The sequence below is a fragment of the Lactuca saligna genome, chromosome 6 (genome assembly GCF_052625555.1).
Source record: "Lactuca saligna cultivar CGN05327 chromosome 6, ASM5262555v1, whole genome shotgun sequence".
Taxonomy (NCBI): Eukaryota; Viridiplantae; Streptophyta; class Magnoliopsida; order Asterales; family Asteraceae; genus Lactuca; species Lactuca saligna.
The window spans coordinates 32,182,250-32,200,348 of NC_136422.1; the positions used below are offsets into that span (position 1 = coordinate 32,182,250).

At 33.2% G+C, this 18,099-nt stretch overlaps 1 protein-coding gene across 1 annotated transcript; it reads right to left on the reverse strand.

Annotated features, from left to right (window-relative positions):
* Positions 1-12,306: 12,306 nt before the first annotated feature.
* On the reverse strand, positions 12,307-15,429 carry LOC145001833 (POLAR LOCALIZATION DURING ASYMMETRIC DIVISION AND protein). The gene is made up of 3 exons (XM_078961173.1): positions 14,799-15,429; positions 12,782-13,366; positions 12,307-12,619 (listed from the first exon to the last, which is right to left on the reverse strand). The coding sequence occupies exons 1-3, from the start codon at positions 15,202-15,204 to the stop codon at positions 12,519-12,521; spliced, it is 1,092 nt and encodes a 363-aa protein (XP_078817299.1). The 5' UTR covers positions 15,205-15,429; the 3' UTR covers positions 12,307-12,518.
* Positions 15,430-18,099: the final 2,670 nt, after the last annotated feature.

The window sequence follows — 18,099 nt, forward strand, 5'->3', positions numbered from 1 at the left end:
CTTCTTGAACTCATACACTTTTCTTTTAGATAGCTCATATGTGTGTCTAAATAATTAAGACTAATTGCCAAATCTCACAATTCGAATCATGGAAAGGGATACCGTAACCATAATCGAATTCGAGAATACAATTTCACAATCACTATCTTCTTAAAATCTCTCTTAGTGAAAGCATTTCCTCACTTCCATCTTCATGGAGGAGGAAATCTTATGACACTTAAATTTTAATGGTGTATGTGTTCATATCCATGTGAATTTCTCAAAACCAAGGTTGTGACAAATTCAACCTCATATGGACCGAACTTTCTTAATCTTGATTTCTTGCCTTATGGTAACACGGTTGCCCACCATGTCTTCCAAGTAGTTAAGCAACTCACCCTATCTTATCAATGTACTATTCATTGATCAAGGTCCTTTCCTTTTATGCATTCAAATGAGATCTTATAGAACTCACATGCATAATTAACTCAATTAGGACGGCATAGAAACAAGATAATGTCAACACGATAGGTTGTAAACCTCAATTCGTGTGCTAGTGATGTTCAATAAGGTTTATTTTGATTTGTTCTTGAAACCTTTCAAGACCATTAAGACTCCCACTGAGTCCTTGACATATAAGATTCTCTTGTCACTAAACATTTCTTGAGAAGCAAATATTCAAGAGTTAGTGTAGTTTTTATCAAGACAAAACACTTCACAAAATTGGTCCTAGTTGGTCTTTGTCTTATCCAAGACATCACAACTTTCCAATTTCAAATGTGCAAGAACAAGAAAAACTTTTTCCATATTCTACATTTGATGAGTGTTATAAACCTTCTTAAGACTTGTCACTCAATGTCACAATCTTAACTCTAAGACTTGTTTTGGAATGAAGTATGATTGACTTCTTGATTTAACCATTTCTTCAATTCTTGATTCCTCTTCTTAGACATACAATTGCACTAAGACTCACTTAGAGGATCAATTGAGATATGGTTCTTAATCATTAAGACTTATCATAAAACAATAATAAAAGGTACTCTCTCTTCTTCTTAGAATAGAGAAACTTTTATCTCTCTGCCTACTTGATTCTTCTTATTCGTTCTGCTATTGATTTAAACTTTTACAATCAACTAAGAATTACACTTAATCTTATAAGTATAATCATATTTACTTAACCTTAGTAAATCATGATGAATATCTTTGTTATTCTTGTGGCGGACTTGATCAATACATAACCTTGTGTACTCGATCTCCTAGTCCTTCACTTGACACTTTGTCAATAAAATTAGTCTAATTTCCAAATATGAAACTTCTTATTCATCATGCAATACTTGTTGGATGATTCCAAATCTCTATCCAATTGAAACTTGGGCGATGAGAAACTTTCTCTATTTGGTAAATTCTCGACATTTCCAACAACATAATTAAGAATCACATCCATTTGTTGTAGAAATATGCAAACACCAATTTTTCATAACGATTTCATTGCAAGGAAATAAATAAATAAATAAATGAGTCAAACCAAAATTTATTTTATTCATAAAAACAACGGAAAACATTTGTCCTTACAATGCAAAATCAACTGGAAAACTATGTAATCAAATATTTCTAACTACTCTATCATAACTTTCTAAGCTCAAAATCTAATCTTCAAGTCCATGCGATCGAGATCCATTTCTTTGTGATTAGACTCATCTTGCTTTTCCATCAAGCTTCCTCTCCTTTCACTGATCCTGCAAAACATTCAAATGCAATCTTATCACATTATGTATTAAGAATCAATGAATAGGAACTTAATGGAGTTAGATAGTGGATTTTACCTGAAGCACAACCATACTCTTTGACTCTCCCATCTTCTGGACTTTTCGGGCTCTTAGGGCAGACATGTATCCAACGCCCTTTCTCTTGGCAGCAAATGTAGGTCGGTTGTCCTATAACGTCCTCGGAAGCATAGTTGGTTGACTTTCCCAATAAATATGCTCCATTGCTTTGCCAAATCATTTCTGATTCAGCAGCAATGAGCATGTAAGTTAGGTCAATGAGGTTTTCGTCATGATCCATCATATAGTACTTTCTTTTAAACTCATTATATGATTCGGGAAGCGACTGCAGAACCCATTACACAACCAATTTATCCGGGAATGACACACCCAACATTTTCAACCTATCAATGTGTGATTTCATTCCTAGAATGTGGGCACACACGGGTTTACCATCTTCATGTTTCATTTCCAATAGGGCTTTAGTGACATTGAACCTTTCAATTCTTCGATCTTGTGGGTTAGGGAGAACAACGGGAGGAGGAGGAGGAAGTGAAGCATGATTTCTTGTTCCTCGATCAAATCGTGGAATATCATCTTCATGTAGAATGCTTGTTCCACAGGATTTGGGAAGACCATAGTTGTCGAACGTTGATATCTACAAAACGGGAGAAAACAAATTCAAGTTAGTTGATCGATTGAGTCCTTAATAAATCACCCAAATGAGATATTAAGGCTAGGACCCAACACAATACGCTACAACCTAGAAAAGGGATGTCGTAATCTAGTTGCAGAATATTTGAAGGTAAGTGAATGACGATTCACTAATTTTCCACCATGAAAAACGAAAAAGAAATTTAAGTTTTAAATCTATGAAAACTCCTAGATCCTTTGAGATTCATTGAACTTTTCAATGTCATGTTTGAATCTCGATATGACCCTCTAGTTTGTGACTGGGATGCCGAGGATCACAAGGCGGGTGTGAATAACCATGCAAACTTACATGTTGCCCTCACATGTTACGGTCACCTATTCGATGTGCCGGCAAACCACACACGCTCCACCGAACTATGACAAACATTGAGTCACCCTTTGCCACCTTTTCTTAGAACCATTTAGTGTGCCTGTAAACCACACACACTCCACTAACGTCTTCGCAAGTGCACAAAGTGTAATTTCATGGAATTGCATCAATTCACTTTTGCCTAAAGTAACTAAGATTTGGAATTTGTAAAAAACATTTAGTTACTTTTGTACTTCATTATACTTATAATGGAAGGTTTTGTCCTATCCTACCCGTTCGACTAACGACCCTCCACTAGTCAAGAGTGCGGTGGGTAACAGTGGATACCCATTTAATCGCCATTTTATAGACAATTTCCTTAAACACCCCTTATAGACTAGCTTCGTGAATGAGGCCTACTAACGTAAGACTGATTTTTACTTATACATATATATAATGTTAGACCTTTAATGTTATATATAGTATAGGGTGTATTTTACACTTTTAAAATACTAGTTGGTCAAATTTAACAATCATACTTTTAATTCAATTAAATTGTAAAGCAAAACTTATGGATTTATTAAATCTCTTTTAATTATACACCTTAATTAATTAATAAACCATAAGGGTGTGATTTGAACTTTTCGAAACTAGGGTTTTAGAATTTAACATTTCAAAATTAAACCTTTTAATCAACTTTTAAATTCTAAAACTTGAGGGCAAGTTTTTGAAACATGTTAAAAACATTAGGGTTTTAACTATTTAAATTTCAAAACCAAAACTTTTGAGTTCAAATTCAAATTATAAAACCTAAAGGGGAAAAATTGAAATTTTTCATAACACAAGGATCAAATAACAAATAATATAAATTAAACAATTAAGTTCATCATTATCTATATTTGACCTAATTTCAAATTCTTGCAAAATAAGTTACCCAATTAATACAAATAATCAAACTTTATCAAATAAGGAAGTTATTATCTAATCAATTGGTAATTATCTTTTGTTTAATCAAGGATATACTTATAAATATGTATAAAATCGGATTTTAATGACTTAGAACAGATAAGGCAATTATCCATGAGTAAATCAGCAAGAAATCCCGAAATCCCCTCTTTCTGACGCTTGAACTCGCCGAGTAGGAGCCTACTCGTCGAGTCCACAATGGGACTCGCCGAGTTCATCAGGAAGGTTGGCTAAAAATCGATTTTGCAACTTGAACAAACATACAAGGCATCAATACAATAGAAACCAATCAAGGATCTGATACCACTGATGGGTTTTAGCCATAAGAACATCCTATGTGCTCATACAAACCCTAATGCTTGGATCTAGGTTTCTCTATTGTACATGCAATTCATCCAAAACTATAAATCCTAGATCTAATATATGATAATCAATATAACATATGAACTAGGGTTTAGATCATACCTTGATTGTTATGTACCAATAACAATCTCAAAACCTCCTTGTAATGACTTTAGAAAGCTTAGAGTCACAAATGTCACTCCTCTAATGGTTCACAAACACCAAGAGCAAAAGGATGAAGAAGAGAAGAGAAGGAGGCTGCCCAGAACGTGTGGAAACCCTAGAGAACAAGTTCACCACGTTTTTGGGGCATAAGGGTTCTTTAAATAGTGAGGCTATTAGGGTTATTAAACAAGGAAACCCTAATTTGGATGCTTAAGCCCTAAGCAACCCATGAACCCCTTTCTTAAAGGCCTTTGGACGATTTCTAATGGGTTTCCCCATAGAATTCGTCCACCCCTTTAGTATGGAGTCCATTAGCCCAATATTCAACTATCACACAATTGACAGTTCTAGTCCCTTAAGTTTAATTAATGTCTTTTAGACACAAACTTAATTCTTATTAATTCTTGACTAATATTAATTAAACAATATGATTTCTCCTTTAATATATTATTCTCATAATATATTACTAAATCATAATTAATCCTTTCTCTCCATAATTCATCCTATCAAGTTGCTTTGGTGAAGGCAACCCAAAAGGACCATGCACCATCGGGTCAAGTACATACCAAAATAGTTATGGACTTAGACACTAATCCAACACGATTGGTGTAATTCTTGAAGTTATCCCATCGTCTGAAATTTCCATCACCAACCTAGTTGAAGTAGAATTGATGATTGAAGATACGCATGGAAGAAGTCCTAGTAGAGTCTAGGAGAATTTTTATGATTAATTGGACACATTAGTATGTGTTAAATTGTTTTGTGATTTTAGGACTTGGGGACTGCGAGACAATACTTGGGACAAGTATGAGTAGGTGTGAATAGTAGTAGAGATCTATACTACTGGAAGCACAGGACTCACGCTTGGATCAGGGAAAGTCACAAGGTTACCAAGAAGCTTGTAGTTGAGTTCGTTTTTATTCAAGTATGTCATTACCATTGTTTCGGTAATGACTAGTAAGATGGTTGTTATTCCGACCCTAGTGGTCATATCAAATTGAGTCCGACTATGATGAGAGGTCGTTAGAACACAACCCATCGGTCTGTTACAATAGATAAATAAAATAATTTATCCTGAGAAGAAGAAGGATTCCACAATAAAGACTTATTTGGTAACTTGAAGGTTACGATTGAAAGTACAACATAGTACGATAAGCAGATGCAAGATTGGGCATCTTCTGCGGTCAACAAAACCATAGAGTTAAATACTCTTTCGAGGAAACATAGAAGTTACGGTTATTACCTATGATGAAGAAATAACGTGTGGAATCATTATGCAAGTCCTATTTCGTTGATGATTCCGGGACATAATCATCCTAAGGGGGAGATAATTTTAACGGTCGTAGATCCGGGCTAGTCAATTTAGAGACGATAAGCATCAAAAATGACTTTTTGATGGAATATTATTTAGAAGGATTAATCTTAACCAAGTTGTAGTATATGTCACAAGGTTTCCGTGCATATAAAGAACGCCGAAATTCGAGTTATAACGAAGAAGTTATGACCTGTCGAAGTTTCGCGACAGAACCGGCACGACCCAGCGCGACGTAAATAGTGAATTTAAGGTAGATAGATATCTATCCTTAGTGATCTAAATGAGAATTGAAAATCTCATCGATATTAGTGCAACGACAGAAAGACAGAAGAAAACGGAGTTCAAATGAAGGAGTTATGAATTTCGAACGGAGTTTTCCTATCCCGGCCTACTAAAGATAATATATAAGTAATATATTTATAATATATTAAAAATAAAGTCAAAATGAGCCAATGGAGTCTAAACGAGAGTTGTAGAGCATAATCTCACCTTCGCATCGATATAAAGAACGTCGAAAACGGAGTTCGTATGCGAAAGTTATGAATTTTTGAAGTTCGGGGCGCGAAACCCCAAAACTGTCAGAGACCACGACGTGGCAAGCCGTGCCACGATGTGGCAAGCCTTCTGACACCTCCGTGAGTCCCCTAGATGCAACTTGAGATGACGCATGCAGTGACGACCAAGCCCACGACGTGGCAAAAGGTTCCACGACGTGGAAAGGGCTAGTTTTGCCCTATAAATAGGTTTGAAGGGCCAGCCAAGTTTGGTTGCTCATTCTCTCATCTCTCTCCCATATTACATCGTTTTACGTGCAATTTTAACCCCCCGAAGCCCAGGTATCACCCCGAGACCTGAAGCGAGTCCCGAAGCCCGAAGATCCCGAGAAGAAAAGAGTTTTCGAGTCGAAGCTCTGCCTGTGAGAAACCCGGTGTGTGAGTGATCCCGGTTTCACCGAAGAATATCTACTTGAAGAGCCGTAGTTCTGTCTGATCATCTTCTGATCAAGTGAGTGTATAGTCCATTTCATGAACACGATTTTAATACAAGTATTGTTTGAATGTATTAAGTATATGTTTGGTGTGAGTGTGTGGTTACTTTCTTCTAACGCATAATTATGAAGTATTTTATACGAAATACGTGTTTGGTGTATATTTTGTTGTTACATGTGTGAATGTATATTCACTTTCTTCTATCTCATAGATATGATTTATTCTCTATGAAATACGTGTTATGTGTATGTGCCTCATCTGTTGTTTGGAATATGTATTGAATGAGAATGTTATAAAGGTTTTAAACTATGTATAAAAATATATATTTTTATCTACTAATATGTTGGGTAGAACATGGGTAGATAGTTGTGTGATAAACATATGAGAGGCCTCGATGTCATTATAATCCAGTCATCTAGCGGAATTTAGATGACGACCACGGACTTTTCTAGACAGTCCAGTGGAACGCTAGCAGGCTCATAACCTGTAGGTGTTAATGAACTTGGGTGTTCATTCGCTGTATTCCATCCCCCTCATGGTTGCCTTATTTGACTTATATTGCTGAGGAACCCCCAAAGCATGTGTTGTTGTCCCGATGAAATATTCTTAGACTAGGTCCGTTGTGTTAGTTGTCTTAGGGATGTAAAGTGAGAATAACATGAATGGGTAATTGGGTTATTATTGGTTGATGAAATTAAATTAATTATTTATTGTGGGTTGAAAACCCTATATGCTCACCAGGCTCCCAAGCCTGACCCACTCAGTTTTCTTTGCATTACAGGTAACGGCACAAGAGTATAAGTTGGTGGACTTGATGAGATGTTTTGGATTATAGATCAGTAGTTATAAATAACTGTTGTAAGGTCTATTTTATATTGTTTATGCTTTTGGTCTGTATCGGAACATGACATCCCGAGGTTTTTATTATTTAATGAAAAAACATTCTCTTTGAGAAATGTTTTGATAAATGGTTATCATATTTTGTTTTGGGAACAAATTCCTCAAACGTTTTCTTTAAAAGATTTACTCTGATTTTATAAAACAAAGCATAAACAAGTCGGTCTTTTCTAGCCGTGAAATTGGGGATGTCACACTTACTATCTCTCTAAATATGGCAACCATATTTCAAGATTTAGAGCTACCATCTTCTTCTTCCTTTCTTGTAAATGGTGCATCAAATGAAGGTAAATAAATTGCTTTCTATTAAGACTTATTTAGATATGTCTTAATAGCTTAAGAGTAACTTATTAACAAATGAAGATCATCATGTTTTGGTGGTTTACTCTTACTAGGTGGATATCTTTAGAGAACTTCTATTTTGGAGTTTCATGTTACACTTCATCAATTTTCATCTCTCATGAGAATCAAAATCTTCAAATATTGTAAACTTTTCTTTCTATGGTTGTTTTTCTTTCCAAACTTTGCAAGTAGATCTTTTTGTGGGAATAAAAGTAGTTTTATTTTGTTCAAAATTAAAATCTTTTGTTGCTATCTTTGTGTTTTTTGAAATTATTTTTGAATACGTTAATACTCTTAGACCATGTTAAAATTTCACTTTGGTGATGTCGACAAGTTAGGTGTATTCGACAAGAAGATTAAAAATGAACCATAATTAGTTTATTAATATAATTTGGTTGTATAAAATAAAATAAAGATACAACTACCGACTTCAATATCTAAAATCTAACCTTCAATTTTCTCAACTTCAACTACCGATTTTGAAATTTTAAAACAATGGTATTATATGAACAACTTCAATAAGTTGGATGGTTGAATGTGAATAAAAAAATTGTCTAGATATAAACATAACCAATTATTCATTATCCTTCTGAATAATTATCTATATCGAATATATGTCACGTAAACTATAATTTGTTACAGTCAGTAATAATAGTAATAATGATCATATGTAAATAATTTTATTGCTAGAAAATAAAGAACGCAAATTATCCGAAAGAAAAATAATAATAACTGCCCTACTAAATCAATTTTACTTTATTATCTTAACGAGATGATAGTTTGTGTGAATATTCCAATTTAAATGTTATTTAACATAAAAACAAATTGTCCTTTTTATATCATTTATTTATTTAATTTGCACGGGTGGATGGTCATCAGACAACTTTTTGCTTGAAAAGGTAGAGATTTGAGTGACAAGAATAATTTATTATTTAATTACTTACTTTCTCCATCCAAGTCTGTAACTATACCGAATTCAATTAATTACAATTTAGCTTTTGACACCAATTTATTCATATTTATTATACTTATTGATACCTTTTTGAAAATTAATAGACATATAACATCAGATTTTGGATTAAAATTTAGCTAGTTAGTATTGAAATTATAACACCGCCATAATTAAAAGAAAATGAAGAAAAACAAAGTTATTTTTCGATAAGATATGTAATGTAAAATACAAAAAGTTGTTGTAAGGTTATGTTTGGAGTCACTCTTTACAAGATATACTTTTTTCATAGGGACTATGTATGGTCTTGTAGATATGACAACACCCACAAAACCCTTTTCTTTCCAATCTTTTAAAATTATTTATAATATGTAACAAAAGAGTGTAGTTGGCTAATATTTAGAACAAGTTAAAAGTCGAAATAAGTAAATTTTAGGTAGGATATGTTGATTATAAAAATAGTTCTTTTCTTCGACTTTTAAATAATTTGTTTGCTTAAATATTATCACAAAGGTATTTAACGACAAAACCTATCTTTATATATTGAATAACATTTCATTAACTATTAACCTATCATATCACCACTTTATCATTCCAAAAGTTTTTCACTTGATCCTCATATCACTACCATTTCTCGATCACACACTTAGGCGTTGTTTGTTTTGAAAGTGGTTAAATATTTTTTGTTTTTTTTTTTTTTTCATTTTTACCAAAAACGACGTGCACTTTTGTAGAAAAACAAATGAGACCTTAGTGATAGGCACCACTTCACGTCACATTACTATATTTATACTCTATGTATTAATGTGATGGATGAGAGACAGAGAGAGAGAGAGTTATGGTGAATCGGGGTTCCAACAACAACCATTTTGTCATACCGCCACCAGATTGATGTTCACTTCTATAACGCACACCATATTACGTCCCACCATGGGTAGCCTTACATGATAATGATTTTATTAAACTTGTTACATGTTAAATATTTATGTCGATTTTCATGCATTAAACTCATGAACTCATTAAATATAAACATACATGTGTGGTGAGTTTTTAGTACATGCAATGTATAAATATTAAATGGGATAAGTGACACCATTTGGCACGAAAACGACTTTAATACATGATGGTGATCTTATCAAAATTTTACATTCTATGTTAAATGCTTATATCTATATAGATGTACTAAACATATGAATTCATTATACATAGGGTTTTACACTCTTTAACAATAAAAAAAATTAATTAAATTAAAAAAATTAAATAAATAAAAAACAAAAAATAAAAAAAAAATTGTACATATTATTTGAAAGTGATTACAAATTTTATATTCAAAGAACCATTGATAAATTTTGTTATTAAAGCAAGGATTTACCTATTCAAATTTGTTAACATGTTCCACATACTTACATAGATATAGATATGGTCTCGTGTCGAAAAGTAGTGGAAAAGAGTCCATTTCCATACAACACAATGTTTATCGACTAAATAGCGAATATAAGTTAGCTTATTGTAATTTAGCGTTTAGTGAAACCATAAAAGTAATTTATTATAATTTATAAAATAACTTATAAACTAGTTTATTGATAAGTTAATTTGACTGCTTGAGACATCTTATTGATAAGTTAACGTACAAGCTAAAAACTAAATTTTCAGCTAATTTAACAAATAAAACCTAAAAATATAAAATCTTTTAGGGATAATAACTTGAGAAGACAACGAACTTTTAATTTTGTTCACATTTAATCATTAATTTTTTTTTCATGTTTAATTTACCTCTGAATTATTTGAAATTGTTCGCATTTTATCCTTATAACCAGTTATAACCGGTCATAAGGGTAAAATATGAATAATTTCAAATAATTCATAAGTAAATCAAACACGAAAAAAATTTAATGATTAAAGGTGAACAAAATTTAAAGTTTATTACCCTTTAGAGTCATTATCCCACAAATGGTTCTAATTGTTATTAAGAATAAGCACAAACTGAATATGAAGGTCATAAAAATGAGGATGTAATACTCGTGTGATATATATATTTATTATTCAAGTATTATAAACAACATTTAGAAATACAATAGAAACGATTTTAATCACATAAAAATTGAAGAAACGAAGATTATAGTGGTTTCAGACATACACTTAAACCATAAGCAACGATTTTCGCTACAAATGGTGAAGAAAAAAAAAAGAATGAAGATAATACAGTTATTAAAGAAGTCTTTATAAACTTATAATTATTCATATTTTAAATTATCCTTAATAAAAAATATATAAAAACACATCCCAACCACAAATATGATATGAAAAAGGTAAAATTCCAAACACCCAAAATAGCTCCCCACCATTCCCTTCTAGTATCTATTTTTCTGTGCAATCTACTAAATCATTTACATGGTAGATTTCCCTTTTGGTATTTTTACAAAACTACCCCCGACTCCCCTTTGGAGACATACACTAGAGCATGTCCACATCTAGTATAATTTAGGAATTTCACCCCGTTTTGACGTGACAGATCATGTAGGAGAGGCACCCAACACTCCAATAAACAACACAACAAATTGTCAACATGGGTTTCAGAAATTATTTCCTTTCTTGCACACAATCAAGAACTTGTGTCTTTTGAGTTTTGACCCCCACAATAATGACTTGCCCCTACTAACACCAAAATACACACAATCTATCACTAGACCTTCACAAGATCCAACATGTTCTCAAATAAAAAAATTGGATTCGGACCATGATTAATTATATTTTAGGGCTCTTAACTATCATAAAACAAGTTAGGTTATGGAAAAATAAAGTTTTGTTTATACGAGACACGAGGTCGAAAAATAATGTGGCGTTTGGTTCGCATAATGTTTTTAAATGAATTAGAATCTGTTAAGGAATTAGAATCTGTTAGGAATTGCAATCCAATTCCATATTTTGTTTGGTTAGCAGTAGTGAAATTTGAATTCAATTTCAGATTATGTTTAGTTGACAGAAAATGAAACTGAAATAATATAAAATAAAATTGCCTTTTTTTTTTTTTTTTTTTGCTTATTTTTACTTTGTTTTATAACTTAAATGTAAAAATATATGATATAAATTATAAAATTACTAAACGATGGTGATGGTGACAGCGATGTTGACGGTAGCAATAATGTTGATGATGGCGACAAAGGTGATGGTGGGTAGTGGCGGAGGCAATGACGGTGGTGGTGGTGGTGGTGGGTAATGTAGTGGTGGATATGACAATGGTGGTGGTGATGAAGGCGGTGGCAAATGTGGTAGTGATGGTGATGGAGGTGATGACGATGATGGTGGATGTGATGGTATGGTTGTGGTGGTAACTGGTGTTGGTGGGTGGAAGTGGAGGTGTGATGGGTGGTGGTGGAGGGGGTAATGATGGTGATGGCCACAACAGAAGGGTTTCATATTTAATGTTAAAAGTAAAATGGATAATATGGGAACATTCAACCTTCTCACTTAGAAGAAAACTTTGACTTTGAAAGATTGAACCAAACAAAGGAAAGTGATGGAATCAGATTCCAATTCCTTATAATTCCAATAGATTGAAAACTTTGACTTTGAAAGATTGAACCAAACAAAGAAAGTGATGGAATCAGATTCCAATTCCTTATAATTCCAATAGATTCCAACGAACCGAACGACATATAACTTTCTTTGTGTAAGTATAGTGAAATCTTTTGAAAAATAACTTGAAAGTACCAACGATTAGGATTTAAATAACTAGAAATAGAATATTGTTATGTTGCTTTATCATATAAACAATGTTTAGCTAGGTTAGTATATGAAGAAATGAATTTCAATCGAAGTCTATTGCTCTTTTGATCCCAACCATTGATCTTCCATTCCCTTTAATCAACTTGTTATGAGCTTCATCGATCTGGCCTTCTCTTTCTTCATCTGAAAAACAAAGGTTTAATTTTCAAAAAAGAAAAAAAAAACATTTTGCATAATGAGTATTTATTCCTAATAAATTTTAAAAAAAGGTGGTTAAATTTGTGATAAGAACCTTCCTATTTTGGTCATTTTGGTGATTATTAATGAAGAAAGGAAACGTGTTACCTGAGGGACATGTCAGAGAAAACTCAGTGAGACGTTTAACGCAATCCTTCAATGCTTGAAGCTCCGATTCCTTCTCCAAAAGCTTGGAATTTGTAAGATGCAGTTCCGATTCCAAGTCAACAATTTGATTTTCCTGTTGTTCGATTAGCAGATGGCATAATTTCTGATCAAGTTCGTAAGGGATTACACCGCCGCTTTGATTAGATTCCAAATCATGATCTTGTGATTTCGAGATATGAAGTTTTAAAAGCTCAGATTCAAGTTCCGCTTCTAATTGATCCATTTCTGTTACCTCTTGATGTCGTTCTTCTGTTATCATGCTACTTGCATCACCGCAGTCGTCAGTCTCCATGGATGATTTCTGAAGAACTGATTGATCCCATTTGATATCTACCGATTTCTGATTTAGGGTTCTTTTGATTTCTGAATTACGCGATGATTTTCTTTTGAAGATTTCGTTTTTTAATTCTTGAACGACCTTAGCTGTTTCGTCTACTGCTGTGTTTAGTTTATCGATTTCGGCTTTTCCAGCTGACATCATGTACATTATTCCAACTCCAACTCCCCAACCGAATGATGATTTATCTGAACATATTGAAATGAATCAAAGACACGAGATTTTCTGAATCTAGCTTATAATTCGAAATGGGAAGCCAATTAGTGATGAGTACCCCTTTACATTTCATTGCCTAATGCTCATTGTTCATTAACTAAACTACACTAATCAGTATATAAACTAAAACCAATTAGGTCAAACGAGAAAAAGGTCAAATCTTTTGCAAAAGCAAGAACATACATAACTTAAGATTAGACAAAACTATAAATTTGGTCCTTGTGGTTTGCAAAATCCTTTGGATAGGGTCCAAAAAGTTTCCGGCTTGCATCGAAGGTCCAAAATCAAGGTTTTTCATTGTTTTTGGTCCAAAAAAACTTGAAAAGTCGATTTTACCCTTTTTAATTTCTTTTTTCTATTTTCTTTATTGTTTTTGGTATTTAAATAATTAAAAAAAAATAAAAAAAAAAATCTTACCCAACACACATACTCTCTCTCTCTCTCTCTCTCTCTCTCTCTCCCTAACCTAACCCAGGTTTATTCTTATTCATCTTCCACAAATCCATCGACATACCCCTCCCTTTGATCATCATCTTGTTAATCGAACCCACTACTGGTCCTATAAACACACAATGAAACTCCCTTCTCTCTTAACTGAAGAACATAAAAATTGACCAGATTAAAAAAAAAACAATCAAGGAACTCTTCCTGTTTCTTTCCTTCTTCTGTCCCGATTTTCGGCAGAAGCACCTCCGTCGGAGGTGTTTTCTTGTGCGTTCCCGGTGAGCAAGGGAGCTACAAACCCCCTTCGTTCTCCCTTCACCTTTTCATTGTTCCTACCAAATCAAAAAGAAGATGAAGCAAGGAATTAACGGAGCAAAAAGGCCCTCGCATACCTCCTGTTGGACATCGAACAACCAAAGTCATTACCATTGCTGCTTGTCTCGCCCAATCGAAGACCTCCGTCCCTTCGCAGCCTCTTGGCCGTCGACCCAGGAGATAATCCTTCTCACGACCGATCAACGAATAATCGCGCCCTACGAGCCATCATGCTTCCCTTTTATTCGTTCGTCTGCTTCGTTCGCAGCTTCGTATCCGTCTCTCTTTTGCCCGATCAGTCAAAGTGACGAGGGAAAAAGCCCTAAATTCGTTCGTCTGCTTCGAGATGGGAAGTTCTTCAGTTGAGAGAGAGAAAGAGAGAGAGAGAAAGTGTTGGGTAAGATTTTTTTTTTTTTTAATTATTTAAATACCAAAAACAATAAAGAAAATAGAAAAAAGAAATAGAAAATGGTAAAATCGACTTTTCAAGTTTTTTTGGACCAAAAACAATGAAAAACCTTGATTTTGGACCTTCGGTGCAAGCCAGAAACTTTTTGGACCCTATCCAAAGGTTTTTGCAAACCACAAGGACCAAATTTGTAGTTTTGTCTTATGATTATGAACATAAAAAGCCAAGTATATTACCTTTAACATCAAACGAATCACATTTAGCAGATGTATTTCTTCCGATACGCCTTTTCTTCAAACAGACTGTAAATTTCTTCCCATTCTTCCTCTGATCATCAACTAATCCATCGCCAATTTTCTTCCCAACCCCAGATTTTCTTTCATGGTTTCCTCTAGCACCTTTAATCCCGCCACCACGACCCAATTTCTTCCGAGGATTCTTTGACCCATGTGAAGTACTGGAAAACCTAAAAATCGATGATGCATCTTCTTCCAAAATTGAAGTTTCTGATTCAGCATTCTCGATAGGTAAATCAAGGTTTAGCGGGGAATAATTCGTGGGTTTGCCGTCGTTTTTGTAGAGAAGTTGTTTAGCGAAATACCCAGATCCTGCTATTGCTGCACCTAACAAGACTTGCCACATGGTGTGATCTTAATCGAGAACTAGGGTTTTAGAGATATAAGATAAAATTTGAAATTGAAGTGGTTGTGTTCAAGACTTCAAGGGATTTAAACGAAGTAGGTGAATGCAGTTTATAGATTTGGGAGCATTGAAGAACATTTAGGAAACCGTACCCATCATCAACACATGGAAGTAGCAGAGCCAAATGAGGGGCGACGAAGGGTCAAAGAAAATAAAAGAAAAAGCTGAATTTCACGTGCTTCCTGATTTTGAAAAATGTTTGATTTTTGGAGGGAGTTTTTCAATTTCAAGATTTTTACTGGGGTAAATCAGTAAATGCAACACCTTTTGTGGTTTTTGAGTAAATTGCAAAGTTGGTCCTACTTCTATCTCAAAAAGTATATAGTCGGTCTAGAATTGAAACTTTTATGGATGTTTGGTCTTTATAGTATCTTAAAAAGTACACATTTAGTCCCTTGAGTTATTTGTCGTCTAAAAAAGGATTCAAACTGCGATACCATAGAGATTAAATCGGCATTAAAATTTCAATTTTGGACCGACATTCAAATAAAAAAATAGACTCAAACAAAATTTATTTATACCACAAGGACCAATATTGCAATTTACTCTTGTTTTTCTTAGGTCTGGCAATTAGATCGGTTTCGAGTTGGCGGATTAGCAGGTCAAAATACATTATCTATAAAACATATTGATTGGAGGGTCACGGGTTGGAAACATCAACCCAACCCAACTTGCATAACTCGTTTAACTATATTGGTTCGCGGTTTAGTGGGTCAATTTCGGATCAAACAAGTTATATCATTTTCAGATAACTTTTGACATTTTAAATTTATACTAATTATACAAATCTCTAAATTAATTAATTATTAGCATTTTACAATTACTAGAATGAAAAGAACAACCAAATATTAATCTAACATAATAACTTAATAAGCAATACATGTGAAAGAAGAGAAAAAATTGTATATTGACTATATTCTATATATATATATATATATATATATATATATATAAAATTGGGTTGGCAGGTTGACCCACGAACCCAAACAAATAATTCAATCCAACCCAAGAAATAAATGAATTGATGTGTCAAAAATCTCAACCTAAACTTATTTATTTTCTTATTGGGTTACAGGTTGGATCGAGAATTGTCACCTCTAGTTTTTCTTAAAATGAATTTCTGTAACTAGGGTTTACGGGTAAAGCTTTTACGCACCTCCTAATCCCCGCTATGAATATCATGGAGGCACGGTGAGTACCTGTGACGAGGTATGAAGCACATCCAATAAAATAAAGATAATTTTACGTTTGGAAAAAGAATTGTTATTATTGAAAACAAAAAAACGAGTCTAGTTCATTTTTACGTCCTTTTATTTTAATACACTTTTTTAAGAGAAAATATGAATGTTGCACTCATCGTTACTTTCGATAGCCAATTTTAACATAATCCATTCACCAACGAATTACATCAGGTTTGATAGGTTTTGGCTTAAATAATCATCTCAATTAATGTTTCCTTAATTTCTGTCCCAAATTTATATATACATATAAAGATTTGTTGCATTCAATTGTAATTTTGTTTATATTTGGTTTTTGAGATGTATGACTTTAAATAGTAAGCAATTTTGTACAAATAGTGTATTAAGTTTTGATCATGTTTATATATACACATCTAAATTCCTAGAAATGCCACTAGTTTATCACAAGCGGAGATTAAGGTCGGTTGTTATATGGGGGTTGTGTCCATGATTAGGCTATACTATAACACTAAGTTGACCAAGTTAAGGTGTTAACTCAAGAGAGTGTACGAGAGTGAGAGAATGAATACAAGAGTTCGAAATTGCTTGCCGGTACCTCCACTGATGCAACTATGGTGTTGGTGGGGGAGACATCCCTTGCCTTTTCGTATAAGGTACAACATGGTTTTACAAGTTTTGTCTGCTATGTTCCTTACTGGTCGACCCTAATTGTTTGTATGGTGGAGATATTGGAGCCAATATTCGGATCACGGGACCAAATTCTTTCTCATGGGATCGCAAATGAGTCGGTCTTAGGAGTTATGTAATATGTATTATAGTTATGGTTTAGGGGATCGACCAATAGGTAGGGTATACCACCAATAGCTAGTGTATTGTATTTGTAAGCAACATATGAAATCATGACATTTTGATGATCTTTCATGAGAAAGCGATCATGAAGTAGTTATAGAATTAGATTAGTTATTGATTAAGTGTCTACAAATCCATGACATGAAGCTTATATAGATTAATGATGAAATTGGTGATAAAAACAAGTCCAACATAAAACTTCTAAAGTCATATCATAAATTATTGGGCAAATTGTATAAAATACACCAAGCTTACATAAAATTTTGTTTGGCACCGTGTTTTCTTTTTCTCAATTAAGTCATTAAGTTGACTATTTCGTTGCAAATTTAACCAATAAACTAGTTTGTTTCAGATGTTTCATATTTCTCACTTGCTGACTAGTCAAAAAAACTAATATGGTTTCCATATAAAATGAAAAATATAGAAGTACCAAAATACTACAATCAAAGTTTTATTTTATATTTTAGTTATGAGTCTGTTTTGGGACATACAAAATGAAAAATATATGGAATGTATACCGCACATCATCCACAAAATCCAAAAGAAAAAACACAAAAAAAGAGGATCATCCAAACACACAAAACAGTACCAAAAGATTAAAAGACATGGGATGTAATTCTTCTTTTACTCTTTCAACTCGTATAATAAAATATCACCAATTAAACCATATAAGATGAACTATAAGTGACTAGTTGCAACAATAAAATCAAGTTCTAATAAAGAGTAAAGATATATATATATATATATATATATATATATATATATATATATATATATATATATATAT